The sequence below is a fragment of the Microcaecilia unicolor genome, chromosome 5 (assembly GCF_901765095.1).
Source record: "Microcaecilia unicolor chromosome 5, aMicUni1.1, whole genome shotgun sequence".
Classification (NCBI taxonomy): Eukaryota; Metazoa; Chordata; class Amphibia; order Gymnophiona; family Siphonopidae; genus Microcaecilia; species Microcaecilia unicolor.
This window is the reverse complement of record NC_044035.1, coordinates 103,734,705-103,747,878: the sequence shown is the minus strand read 5'-3', so window position 1 is coordinate 103,747,878 and position 13,174 is coordinate 103,734,705. Positions and strand designations below refer to the sequence as shown.

General features: G+C 41.4%; 1 protein-coding gene across 5 annotated transcripts in view; it reads right to left on the bottom strand.

Moving 5' to 3' along the window:
* MYPN (myopalladin) overlaps nt 1-13,174 on the bottom strand; it is a 287,643-nt gene that overhangs the window by 53,075 nt on the left and 221,394 nt on the right. For all 5 annotated transcript variants that reach the window (XM_030203135.1, XM_030203134.1, XM_030203138.1 and 2 more), the window contains 2 exons: nt 8,572-9,153; nt 1,788-1,938 (listed from right to left, as the gene is read on the bottom strand). In XM_030203135.1, the coding sequence (XP_030058995.1) occupies nt 1,788-1,938; nt 8,572-9,153 (733 nt within the window). The remainder of the gene's footprint in view (nt 1-1,787; nt 1,939-8,571; nt 9,154-13,174) is intronic.

Here is a 13,174-nt window from a genome sequence, read left to right as displayed (position 1 = left end):
TTTTAATTTAAAAAGGCACATACTGTTTCACTACAGTCAACCAATATAGCCAAAGATTTGTAAACAGAGGGTACCCAAGCAAACACATTAAGCATGGATACCTTAAAGCAAGATCTAGAGGTAAGGACAAACTTTTATCAGCTCAGATTAGGGGGCAGACTCCGGATATTGTATTTATGTTGCAGTTTTCTCACTTTGACAGATGATATTCAGCATGTAATCTGCAAACACTGGCACATTTTGGAAGGCCATCATTGTTTTAAAGACAAAAGATTGGTAGTAGCATTCTCCAGAGGGAAACCTTTAAGAGCAAAATTAGTACCCTCAGCGTTACCAGTAGTACAAAATTATTATAATCCAGCAGAGCATAGAGGACAGACACAATGTGGTAAATGTAGTGTGTGCCAGCATATACCTGTGGAGTGGAGGAGCGGCCTAGTGGTTGACATCCAGAGGTGGCCACTTCAAATCCCACTGCTGCTCCTTGTGATCTTGAGCAAGTCACTTAGGGGTCCTTTTACTAAGGTGTGCTGAAAAATGGCCTGCGCTGGTGTAGACGTGAGTTTTGGATGCATGCAGGTCCATTTCTCATTGCACCTGCAAAAAAGGCCTTTTTTTGGCCGAAAATGGATGTGCGGCAAAATAAAAATTAGCGCATGTCTATTTTGGGCCTGAGACCTTACCGCTTCTTAGCGGTAAAGTCTCATATGTTAACCAGGTGGTAGTCCTCAGTGTGTATATACTGCCGGTTACCGCCCGGTTAGAACCACATGCCAGAAATTTTCTGGCGCACATAGTGGACGCACGTAAAAAATGAAATTGCCGTCCAGGCCACACGGTATCCGAGCAGTAGTTCCAAACTGGCACACATTGGGCGCACATAGACACCTACACAGCTTAGTAAAAGGGCCCCTTAACCCTCCATTGCCTGAGATACAAACTTAGGGCCCTGTATGATTCCTGTAGCAGGCATTTTATGCTGAAACACTGCTCTGTGTCAAGTCTTGTTTTAATTTGGTGATTGAATAAAGTTTGACCTCTGTTTTCATCTTTGGAATCTTCTCTTGGATTTTTTTTGAAGGCCCACTGAAGTCCTTACTTTACTGTGCTTTTATATATAGTATATTTATAATAATTTACATTAGGCTTAGATAAAAACATGTAACTTGAAGGTAAAAGGATAATATAAGAAACAAAACTGTTTTAATGGAATATTTTCTGATCTGCTATGGAAGAAGATGTGAAATGAGCATGGTGGACCTGGAGTTCTCTATTAAAGAGAATGAAATACTTTATGAAGGCAATGTTGTAGCATGCATGTTTTGGTTTGATCACTTTTCTTTATTGTCCTTTTTTTTTTGCTTATCCTAGACTGGGTGATGTGGACTTTTTCTAATATATTGTTTCATCAATTATTTGTTTGTCAAAATTCTCATGTTTCAAGTTTCAAGTTCTTGATATACCATCTACCTGGAATGCTATCTAGGCAGTTTACAATATTACAAGTGAAGGCTTATGGTGATAGAAAGCTATAGTTCCAGGTAGCAGAAAGCTGAAAGTAGCAGGAGAGAGCTGCAGAGTAAAATAAGTATGTGAAAGAGCAAGAATCCCCATAATTCTGATATCTAACCTATTACATGATGCCTAGAAGTCATTTCTAAAATCAAGGGAAATTAATAGAAGCTTAAATCATTTCATGAACAGAAGTCTGAACTCAGCCTTTGCCATCTATGGATAAACATCTGCCAAACTCGTTGTTTGCTCCATACCAATCGCTGGTATCTTACCTGGAGATACTCATTATGTGGAGAAATGTCTTCTCTAACATGTAGCTTTCTTTCTAAGTCACGTACAACAGCATCCTTATTTCCAGAAATGGCACCCTCTGCTGCCAACCTCTGTGATCTTGGAGGTTTTAATATGATTGCTGGTGATGGCCTGTAAGATAAATCCTTTACTGAAAATACTGCTGGGAAAAGAGTGAATAACTGCTTAGGTATATTCAGTCATCAAAAACCAGGAAAAAGTACTAAAGTGAAGACTCACACAATAAATATGTGAAAATTTTAACAATAAATAGGAGGAGCTCCCTCAGACAAATGAACACCCATGTGTTAGTTTGTTTAGACCAATCTCTAGTGGGGCATAGCACTTCTTTCATTGGGAGCTCGCCCTTTCCAGTGATTTGCATTGTGCTATGAATGCTCAACTAAAGTGCAAACATACCTAGTTCATATATAATCTGGCTACACTTCAAGATGTCACTAAGAGGGGCTTTTTCGAAAGAAACGTCTAAGTCAGAATTTGGACGTTTTACAAAGACGTCCAAATTCAGAACTGGGAAGAAGGTCATTTTTAAAAAAGATGGACGTCCATCTTTTGTGTTCGAAAATACCATGGACGAACTGTGATTTGGACGTTTTGCGATTTGGAGGTCTTTGAGTTTTGGCCATTTAAAAAAAATTTCCAAGTGTAAAACGTCCAAAGTCAAGCCATTCGGACCTAGGAGGAGCCAGCATTTTTAGTAGATTGGTCCCCCTAACATCCCAGGACAGCAGTCGGGCACCCTAGGGGGCACTGCAGTGGACTTCATAAAATGCTCCCAGGTACACATCTGACCATTGCTCCCTTACCTTGTGTGCTGAGCCCCCCAAAACCCCCAATCCTCAGCTGTACACCACTACCATAGCCCTTACAGGTGAAGAGGGCACTTAAATGTGGGTTCAAAGTTTCCTCCACAAGTGTAACAGGTAGTGGGGGTATGTGCCTGGGTCCACCTATCTGAAATGCACTGCACCTACTACTAAACTACTCCAGGGACCTGCATGCTGCTGTTATGGACCCAAGTATGACATCTGAGGCTGGCATAGAGGCTGGCAAGTAATGGTCTTCAACACACTTTTTGGGGGTGGGAGTGGGTTAGTGACCACTGCGGGAGTAAGGGGAGGTCATCCCTGATTCCCTCCAGTGGTCATCTGGTCATTTGGGGCACCTTTTTGTGCCTTATTCGTAAGAAAAACAGGTCTAACTCAAAAATTTGAAGTTTTAGTGCTGGACATTTTTGCTTTGTTCCATTATGGCTGAAAGACGTCCAAGTCTTAGGAACGCCCAAGTCCTGCCTTGGAACATGCCCCTGGCACGCCCCCTTGAAATTTGGACGTCCTTCTGATGGACTTTGGAGAAAGACGTCAAAAAAGAGGTTTTGATTATACCGATTTGGACGTTTCTGTGAGATGAACGTCCAAATGCCGACTTATGTCACTTTTTGGACGTCCATCTCTTTCGAAAATGAGCCCATAAGCCAGCTGGAATGCACAACTAAATGAAGCAGAAAATGATATCATAAAGCAGTGGTTCCCAAACCTGGTCCTGGAGGCACCCCAGTCAGTTAGGTTTTCAAAATATCCCTGCAGCACTATTTGGAATCAAATACTGATAAATCTGAGCACAACCATCTGATCCCCCTTTCCCCTTTCTTCCCTTTCTTCATTTCCCCCTCCAAATTATCGTTTATTTTCATGCCTTTTCCATTTTTGTATACCTGTTGTATACTTAATTCAATTTTATGATCTGTACCAGTATTGTAGTTATATGTTTGATATCTTATGGTTCTTCTTATGGAATGGCAGTTACTTTGTACTTTGTAATGCATTTGGATGGATGTTACACTTAAAAGTAATTAAAAAAAAATAATATCCACAACCTCTCTTATGAATATTCATTGCGGATATCCTGAAAACTTGACTGGCTGGAGTGCCTCCAGAACCAGGTTTGGGAACCACTGCTATAAAGTATAGAAATATTATTTTCAATGGAAGACAGAACTGAGTGGAGGAGTAGTCTAGACATCAGAGCTGAGAACCAAAGAAACCACAGTTCAAATTACACTGAAGCTGTATGCCACCTTGGAGAAGTCATTTAGGGGCCCTTTTACCAAACTGTGGTAAAAAGTGGACTTAGTGTATGGGTACACAGGTCATTCCTGTGCTAAGGCCATTTTTACTGCACGGGTAAAATAGCTAAATTTCTGCTTTTTTCTATTAATGGCCTCATGCTAATTTTACCATTATCGCGTGAGCCCCTACCACCACCCACTATGTTGGGGGCAAGGGCTCATGCGCTAAGTACGTGCTAATCAGTTAGTGCATGACAATGTAGCTGTGCTAATCGATTAGCGCAGAGCATGCCAAAATTACTGTGAGACACCTGAGTGTGTCCCATGGTAAGGCATTTTAAGTATTTACTACAGCTTAATAAAAGGACCACTTAATTTTCCATTGCCTCAGGTACAGAGTTACTCCCCTGTTTACAAAGCTGTATGTAAAGCCAACATAGCTCATTCAAAGTGAATGGGCTGTGTCGGTATTACCACACCACCAGCTGCTAGCATGGCTTTGTAAGCAGGGGGGGTTAGACTGTAAGTCCACTGGAGAAAGAGAAATACCTGCTGTACTGGAAAGTAACTGCCCTTGAGCTACTACTGAAAAGACATGAGCTAAAACCTCAAAATAAACGTGTGAAAAACAATTTTATAAGTAGGTGCCAATAGAGCCTCTAGTTCAGTGATGGCGAACCTTTCAGAGACCGAGTGCCCAAACAGCAACCCAAAATCTAATTATTCATCGCAAAGTGCCATCCCCTCTCCCTCGTCCCCCCTCCCTCTCATCCCCCTCCCTCTCATTCCCCCTCCCTCTCCCCCTCTCTCTCCCCCTCATCCCCCTTCCCCCTCATCCCCCCATCCACCTCCCCCTGAGTTCCAGGGTCCCCCTCCCTCCCAGTTCAACAGGATCCCCCTCCCTCTGAGTTCCACAGGGTCCCCTCTCCCTCCCAGTTCCAGGGCCAGGATCCCTCCTCCCCTCTCTCTCTCCCAGTTCCAGGGCCAGGGTCCTCCCTCCCCTCTCCCTCCCTCCCACCCAGTTCCTGACAAAAGCTTTTCCTAAGCAGCCCGCCCTCCTTCTGTCTGAGTACCAGGGCCCCCCTATGAAATTTAAAAGTCATACCTGGTCGGGGTTAAGGCGGTGTCGGCGGCAGCAGCAGCAGTGAAAAGCGTGCTGACTCGGCGCGCCTTCAGCCTTCCCTTCTGTCTCTCAAGCTCTGTGGTCCCGCCCTTGCGGAAACAGGAAATGAGGGCGGGACAAGAGCTTGAGAGACAGAAGGGAAGGCTGAAGGTGCGCCAAGTCAGCACGCTTTTCACTACTGCTGCTGCTGCAGACGCCGCCTTAACCCCGACCAGGTATGACTTTTAAATTTCGGAGGTGGGCCCTGGTGCTCGGAGGGCAGGGCGGGGGGGCTGGAACTGGCTGAGGCGATGGCGAGTGTGCCCTCTCTGGCACGCGTGCCATAGCTTCACCATCACTGCTCTAGTTTATAGAACAGTGGTGCTTTGATTGGTGCCAATAATTGGCATTTGTGCAAGCAAGTGCTAGGCATTATTCTACAGACACTGCAGCTATATCGCTTAGTGTGCAATGGTCAGGGGGTGTACACGTGGACCGAGCATGAACATCTCATGGGCATGTCAGGAAGCAACATGCATGACTTATACAATGTTATCATTTGCATGCATTGCATGGCACACCAACTTACACCAGCCATTGACTTATTGTTAGTAGGAGCGCCTAAAGTTTGGTATGTCAATGAACTAATACTCTATAATGGCTTAAGTGTACCCTTGAGCGTTATAGAACTGGCCCTAAGCAGGCCCCTTTGTAGCACCTAAAATGAGGTTCCAATTTATAGAATTGCCACCAAACTAAGGGGTCCTTTTAACTAAGATGGTCTTAGTAAAAGACACCCTAAATCCATAAGTGCACCTTAGCAAAAGGACCCCTAACTATAAGATTATCCGAATGACCCAACTTAAATGACTCAACCCTGCAACACTTCACTATCAAGATTGTATTGGACATTGACAAACTCGTTTACCTCAACCAACTTGATTGAATCTTACCTTCCCTATCCCAATACAAAATTTTGTACTAATCCCGTACCAGAATTGGCAAATGCCTTAACGGTATTATGTAAGCCACATTGAGCCTGCAAATGTGTGGGAAAATAAGATTAGCAAACTGAGAATACCATTCCAAAAGCTCTTTCTGAAAGCTCAGGGCCTTTTTACTAAGGCACATAGGTGCCTACACGTGTCCAACGTGCATCAAATTAGAACTACCACCCAGCTACCGTGTGCCCTAAGGAGTTATTCCATTTTTGATGCGCGTCCGAAACACAACGTAGAAAATATTTTCTAGCACATGGCACTTACCCAGCAGTAATCGGCAATTTACGCGCACTGGCGCTTACCACCCAGTTAGTGCGTCAGACCTTACCGCTAAGTCAGTGGGTGGTGGTAAGGTCTCAGGCCGAAAATGGACACACGCTGGTTTTAATATTCCCACACGTCCATTTTCAGCCACAAAAAATGGTCTTTTTTCCAGGCACGCTGAAAAATGGACCTGTGCGCGTCCAAAACACGTGCCTACTCCAGCGCAGGGCATGCCTTAGTAAAAGGGCCCCTTAAGGACTAGTCTTCACTCTTGCCAATAGTTATGACATAAGGAAAAACATTTGAGAAATAGGGCCCTCCATGTTTCATGGGCTTTTCCTCACTTTCTCAAGAGCAACTAAGTAGTAGAGTACAGTACTGAATTTTTCCTTGCGCGCTGAGTGGCAATTATAAGAATGCATGGATTGTTTACGACAGCTTCTTATTTAAGCAGCATGGTGTTGCTTGGTAGGGCATAAGCCAAGATGCATTAGTCTTCTTGATTTATGCTGACTACTAGATATGCAAACAAACTGTGATAGTCCTAAATTAGAATGTGGCATGAAACTAAAATATTTTTTTGATAATGGATCTGTTTGCACAACCTTTTCATTCTTAACCCAGAATTCCTAGAGAACTGCTGCAATATTAAATCAGTCTACTCTCTGACTCAAACTTTTTCTTCAGCTTATGCTTATACAATAATTATGACTGGAACAATAAACATTTAACTTAACCCTTTTCATTGCAACTCTGTTTTCTCATTAATGTTTCTATAGGAATATCTTACTTCCTTTAAGGTTCTCGGCAGTTTAGCTTAAGCAATATTTTCTGACTATATTAAATGTAGTAGAATTTGGGAAACAGTTTCATGGTAGAATGTATTCCATAAGGATTTTCTATATTTTAGGTAAGCATCAAAGAATGTCTGATTCCTTAATCTCATAAAACATGCTGATGTATTTAAATAGATCTGTGTAGTGCATCTGCACCGCATAGTACAACTTTATCTTATAAAAAAAAAAAGCAACTGAAAATGTATCAGTTAATAACATACCTGGAAAACAATTCTACCACAGAGCACCTATAACTATGTGCCCAGAGGGTGCCAGGTAGGAGCCTATTCTATGAAGGAACATAGATGCTTACTCCCATTATAGAATACGAGCTGAATACTTTACATTTAAGTGCAAGCATGCCAACTATAGAGCTGGTGTGTTAACACCTGAACGCCAGATAAATACATGGGGGGGAATTATATATATGGCACCTAAAAAATCTGCGTGGAAAACATTTCCGCCTAAGTGTATCTTATAAACACTGCCTAGGTTTAGATGCGGTATATAGAATAGATGATATTCCAGCACCTTAAACTACGTGTGTCCATTTACACCAACGAAAATGTGACATAAATCCCGGTGTGTAGTTTAAGGTGCACTGGTTCATATTCTATAACTTCATGCGTAAATTTTGGAACACCCATGAAATGCCCATTTCCCTGCCCATAACCAAGCCACTTTTTGCCTGCGTGCATTAGAAGTTAGGTGCAGTGAGTTACAGAATACACTTAGTAATTTGTGTGCGTAAATTCTAATTATTGCCAATTAGTGCTCATTATTGATAAGCACCGTTATCATCACTGATTAGCTTGTTAAGCCAGTTAAGTTATGCATGTTGTTACAGAATCCATTCAGTTTTGATGTAGAACACTAGGCACGCTATATAGAATCCAGGGGATAGGTCCCGATATTCAGCCAGCAGCGATTAGCATTTTGCTGACCGCTGCCAGCGTTAAACTCGAAAATTCATATCCGGGCACCAGCATTGTATTTCTGGGCTTGCAACTCTGCCTTTGAATTGCCCCCAAAATAGTCTGTTTGCAGTTCAGCATTAACTGGTTATTTTCAGTGGCACTAACCAGTTACGTGCCACTTAAAATTAGCAGTTAACCCCAAAGAGGTGATTTAACAGGCCAGGAGACATTTCTGGTTGGTTAAATTGCACTGAATATTGGCCCGAACAATTATGGTATTCTATAATTTATGTGCACTTGAGCCCCACTCATGCATATGCTGTCCTGCAAATATGTGCTATGTAAGTTATGTGGGTATTTGCAGAATAGTGCTTAAGTGGAATTTTGGCATTTATGTGCCTGTGTACACATATACTCACAATAATGCCAACATTTATGCTCAAAAGAGGTGCGCAAAGGTAGTACCTGTGTTTTAGAATTGCTCCCTTGAGGTTTGGCTCTAAAAGCACCCATAAATGTTTACTCCAACATGCAAGCTTAGCTCCAGTCTACTTACAAAGAAGGGGCAGCTTTAGGCAATCCCATAGCATTTGTTGCTGGTGAGGCAGCGGGCAACGAGGGCAACACAGCACTGAGAAAAGCTACTGGGTTCTGGATTCGAACAGTTGGAGAGGGAGGAGGAGGTGGTGACAAAGTTTGGGCTTGAAACTGATTCTGGCCAGAGATGTGATGCAGCGAAGGTGGCAACACAGATTCTTTTGAAGTTTTCTGCTCAGTTCTGCCTGAATATACTGCTTGAGGTTGTGTTTGCACTGGTGAGGAAGAACCCAAGAGAGTTTCCTTCTTTTGTGTCCTCTGGTTTTCCTGAGGCATAGAATTGAGTACAGGCAAAGGAGAGCTGGATGGAGCGGTTGCAAAGAACTGTTTGGCTCGAGCATAGGTGAATGTTTGTTGAAGAGTAGTCTTAGGCTGTTTGTAGGCAGTGGTTGTTAACTGTTGGATAGAGGAAGCAGTAGAGTTCAGGACATTCATGTTAAATTGAAGTTGTCTTGTAGGTGATGGAAATGGAGATGATGACTGCAGATGATGCCGTTCAGACAAGACTTGCTTTTGAAGTTGTTGTAATTGTCCAGGATCACTGCACATGAAACAAAAACCGAGAGTGTTTTCAGTATATTCTATAGTTGTTTCACAGTTCTGTTGCATTAATTACACTTTCTCACAATTGTACACGGCTGGTATGATTTTTGCATCATCATGTAAATCATGAATAAATTAAAGTCCTCCCATAAGGAAATGGAGAAAAGATCTCAGTGGCTTTTGCAAAGAAGGCGTTCTCAGCCTCTACAGCAAAAATCGCCATAATCTGTCAGAAAACCCCCATTTCTTTGAAAAATAAACAGAAGTTAAATATAAGCTCAATACAAATTCACTAACTTATGTAAGATGTCTCATAAGTTAAAAAATTATAAATAAGAGCTTAATAATGCAGAGAGTAACGTATAGGAGGAGACTTTAGTAATTACAGTGGCTGGAAGAGTCTTGTGAGTGAACCAATCCCGGGTCCCAACAAGGACCCCATTTCGCTGATTGGTTCTTTTGAACCAAAATTTATATTTATACCCTGGATGGTAGGAAGATAGTGCTGATGAAATTAAATCCAATTGGTGCTTGTAAGCATTGGTTGTTTTATATGATTATTTTTTGTACTGGCTTTGGATGAAAGTTTTTTCTATTTCTTTCTTTGTTTAGAGCAGATCTCCCCTGATGCAGCCTCAGAAAAGGTCCTTGTCAGGAGCTGCTCACAAGACTTTTCCAGCCAGTGTAATTGTACTTTACAATAGAGAATGACACGGGGACTGGGATCCACAGTAACCGCAGGGATGGGGACGGGACAGAGCTTGCGGGGACGGGATGGGGTAGATCCCATGGGGCGGGGACGGGAACAGAGCCGATGGGGACAAACTTTGTCCCCCTGCCATTTTCTATTTTGAAGCCTGTTAATGAACTGGACTATTATTTATGTTTGAGTGATGCAAACAACGATATTTTGATTTTTTGGAAAAACAAGAAAACGTGTTGGCCACGACTAGCAAAATTTGCATGGGGGATCCTGTACATCCTGCTACCAGCACATCTTCTAAGAAGACACCTTCTATTGCCAGAAGGACTGTAGAAGACAGGAGAGCTAGACTGAATCCTGAGATTGTTGATGACTTCTTATTCATCCACAGATTAAAAAATCATAACAGTGCTTCATAGGGCATATTTCTCCCCTCTAGGGCATACAGAATGGGTTGTATTTTGTACCCCTGGACATTTTAACAGGGTGGATTAGGATTCCTTGAGGTAGTAGAAAACAGCTATTGTTGGGGTTGGAAGGGTAGAGGGTGGTGGTGAGGAGAGTTATTATAGCTGCTCACTGTTATTATTGTTTTCTATTTGTAATTTATACACAATCGTTGCACAGCATATTGTTTCTTTTTATAGTTTAATAAAAAGATTTAAATATAAAATCATAATTGTTTGAGGCTTCTGCAGATGAAGACAGAGCCCATGGGGACGAGGCAGGGACGGAGACAGGGCTTGCGGGGATGGGGTAGGGACGGAGACAGAACCTGCGGGGATGAGGTGGGGACAGAGACAGAACCCACGGGGACGAGAACAAACTTTGTCCCCGTGTCATTCTCTACTTTACAAGTACTTTATTTTGTTCATAACTTTTTGATTTATGAACACCTTACATAATTTAGTGAGATTATATTGTGCTTATATTTAACTGCTGTGTATTTTTCAAAGATTTTACATCATTTATCATCATTTTGTAGAGTTTTGATTAGAAATGAAGTTTTTCTGACTAATGATGCTGATTTTTGTTGTAGAGGCTGAGTACCCCTTCTTTGTGTAGGTCACTGAGGTCTTTTCTCCATTTCCTTATAGGAGGACTTTAATTTATTCAAGATTTACAGATTTGGTTTTCTTGTGCAATACTGAATTTTGCCTTTTGCACCCTATAGTAGTTTTTTTGCTTTGCAACATCATGTGTCATTTTCATAAATCACTAATGGGCCCTTTTACTAAGTTGTGGTAGGGCTATTGCGCAGGTAGGGTGCGCCAAATCGGCCCTACTGCTGGGGTAGCGCCGGAGCCTAGAAGTAGTTCTGAAGTTGGCGCATGCAGTTTCCTGCAGTACAAACTAAATAATTTTCCATTTTCTTCCACAAGGGACGTTCCTGGTGGTAATCAGCAGCATGGCCACATTGCTGCACACTGGCCGAATACCACACGAGTAGCGTGTGAGCCCTTACCACCTTCTATATAGGTGGAGGTAAGGGTTCAGGCAAAAGTCCTTTTTTCCGCCATGGAATAAAAGTGGCCCAGCGTGCGCCAATTTCACATGCCAAACCTAGTGTAGGCCACTTTTTACTGTGGCTTAGTAAAAGGGCCCCTAAAAGATTTTATCCTACATCTTCAGAGTAAATCCTCGGTGCTTCAGAAAAAAGTGTGTCTATAGTGAGACAGTGAATGTTCAGGCAGTAGAGAAATTTGAATACTAACTTGTACACCAGGGCTAACAACTATGAAAGTTTTGATATGAAACCTATAAGGGTAGATTTTCAAAGACAGTTATTAGCAGGTGTTGATAATTTGTAACTGCTGGTGAGAGGGATATTCAGCAGCTCTAACTGAGTGGTGGATAGCGCCATTGAATGTTTCCTCTGATTGACTCGGCACTTTCCAGACAGTGTTGGTGAGGTCCTTGGATGGCGCAAAAAGGTTGCCTTAACTTCATCCAATTAGCTGATCTGACTATGGCCACTAACCAGATTGATGCTGAAACCTTATATTCAACACCAGCTAGTTTCTGGGTTCCACCCTGAACATCCAGTTTCATTTTAACCATGATGGCCTGCATTTTGCCTAAATGCTGACCATTGCAGTTATATATTGGACAGACAGAGTATTTGTAATAAGAATGACATTGACTGGCTTTATCATGAAACATTGGTGGTTGGAGTTTACTGCAAATTAGACTGTAGAGGAGGAAAAACAAGGCCAATTTCTCTGTATGTGAGATAGTATGCAAATTGCTGAAATTTGAACTTCTTCCCTGAGGAAGATACAAAACTTGGCCATGTCGGTGGAGGTTCTCACAGTGTGGAAAACAGCTGCAAGTTAAGTGACACTAGCCCTATTAAGAAAGTTTTGAACATTTTTTTGGAATGTATTTAAAAAAAGTTAACAAAATGTATTATATAACCAATTGTGGAAGGTATTAAAAAGTGGATAAGCTAATAAAAATTGTTGAAACCTAAAAAGTGGATAAGCTAAATCATCAAAACAAAATTAAAAATGATATATTGATAATTTGCACATCATTGCTTTTGAAGATTTGGATAACAAAGTTGATGCTGTGAATTCTGATGATCCCTATAGTAGTTATTAGAAACTTGTGAAAATATGTTGAGAGTATTGTAAAAAATCCATGAACGTTTCCTGATTTGATACCCACTCTGTTGCTGCATTGTGCTTAGCTAAACAGTTGCCTGGATAAAGACTATTATAGTATATATGTCCCTGCACAGATAAATATTCTGTCCTTTCCAGTATATTTTATATGATATGCACCTATGTAAGAACCCTGGCACTGCTCCACTCAAACTAAGCTCCAAGAATATCTATACACAGATCAAGTAAAAGTAGAAGTACACTTTCCCTATATGTACTTTTTATGTTTGAATGCGGTTGCATGATTTTATAAAAGCTCTTTTCTGCATGGAAAGCAGGCTGTACCAGTAATAAAGATTCACCCGTATAAAAAAGATTTAATCTTGGGAGAAGGGGGATGTTTCATAAGTATATATTAGATGTAAACATGTACCCTTCATTTTTAAAATGCATATATAGATGGCATGCATAAAATACACCCAACCTTACACCTCTATTTTTCATTTTCTTACATAAATATGCTTACATTAATGCTGTGCATTCATTAGCTTACATTTGGTTCATTAGCATGCCTTAAGAATTTTAGTGCACGCAAAATTGATTTAATGAGCATTAACTTACAAGTAAACACATGTACATGTCGATTTGCATGCACTTAACAATTCTGTCATTTACAAAGTTGTATTAAATAAAATGTGTGAAACAAACCT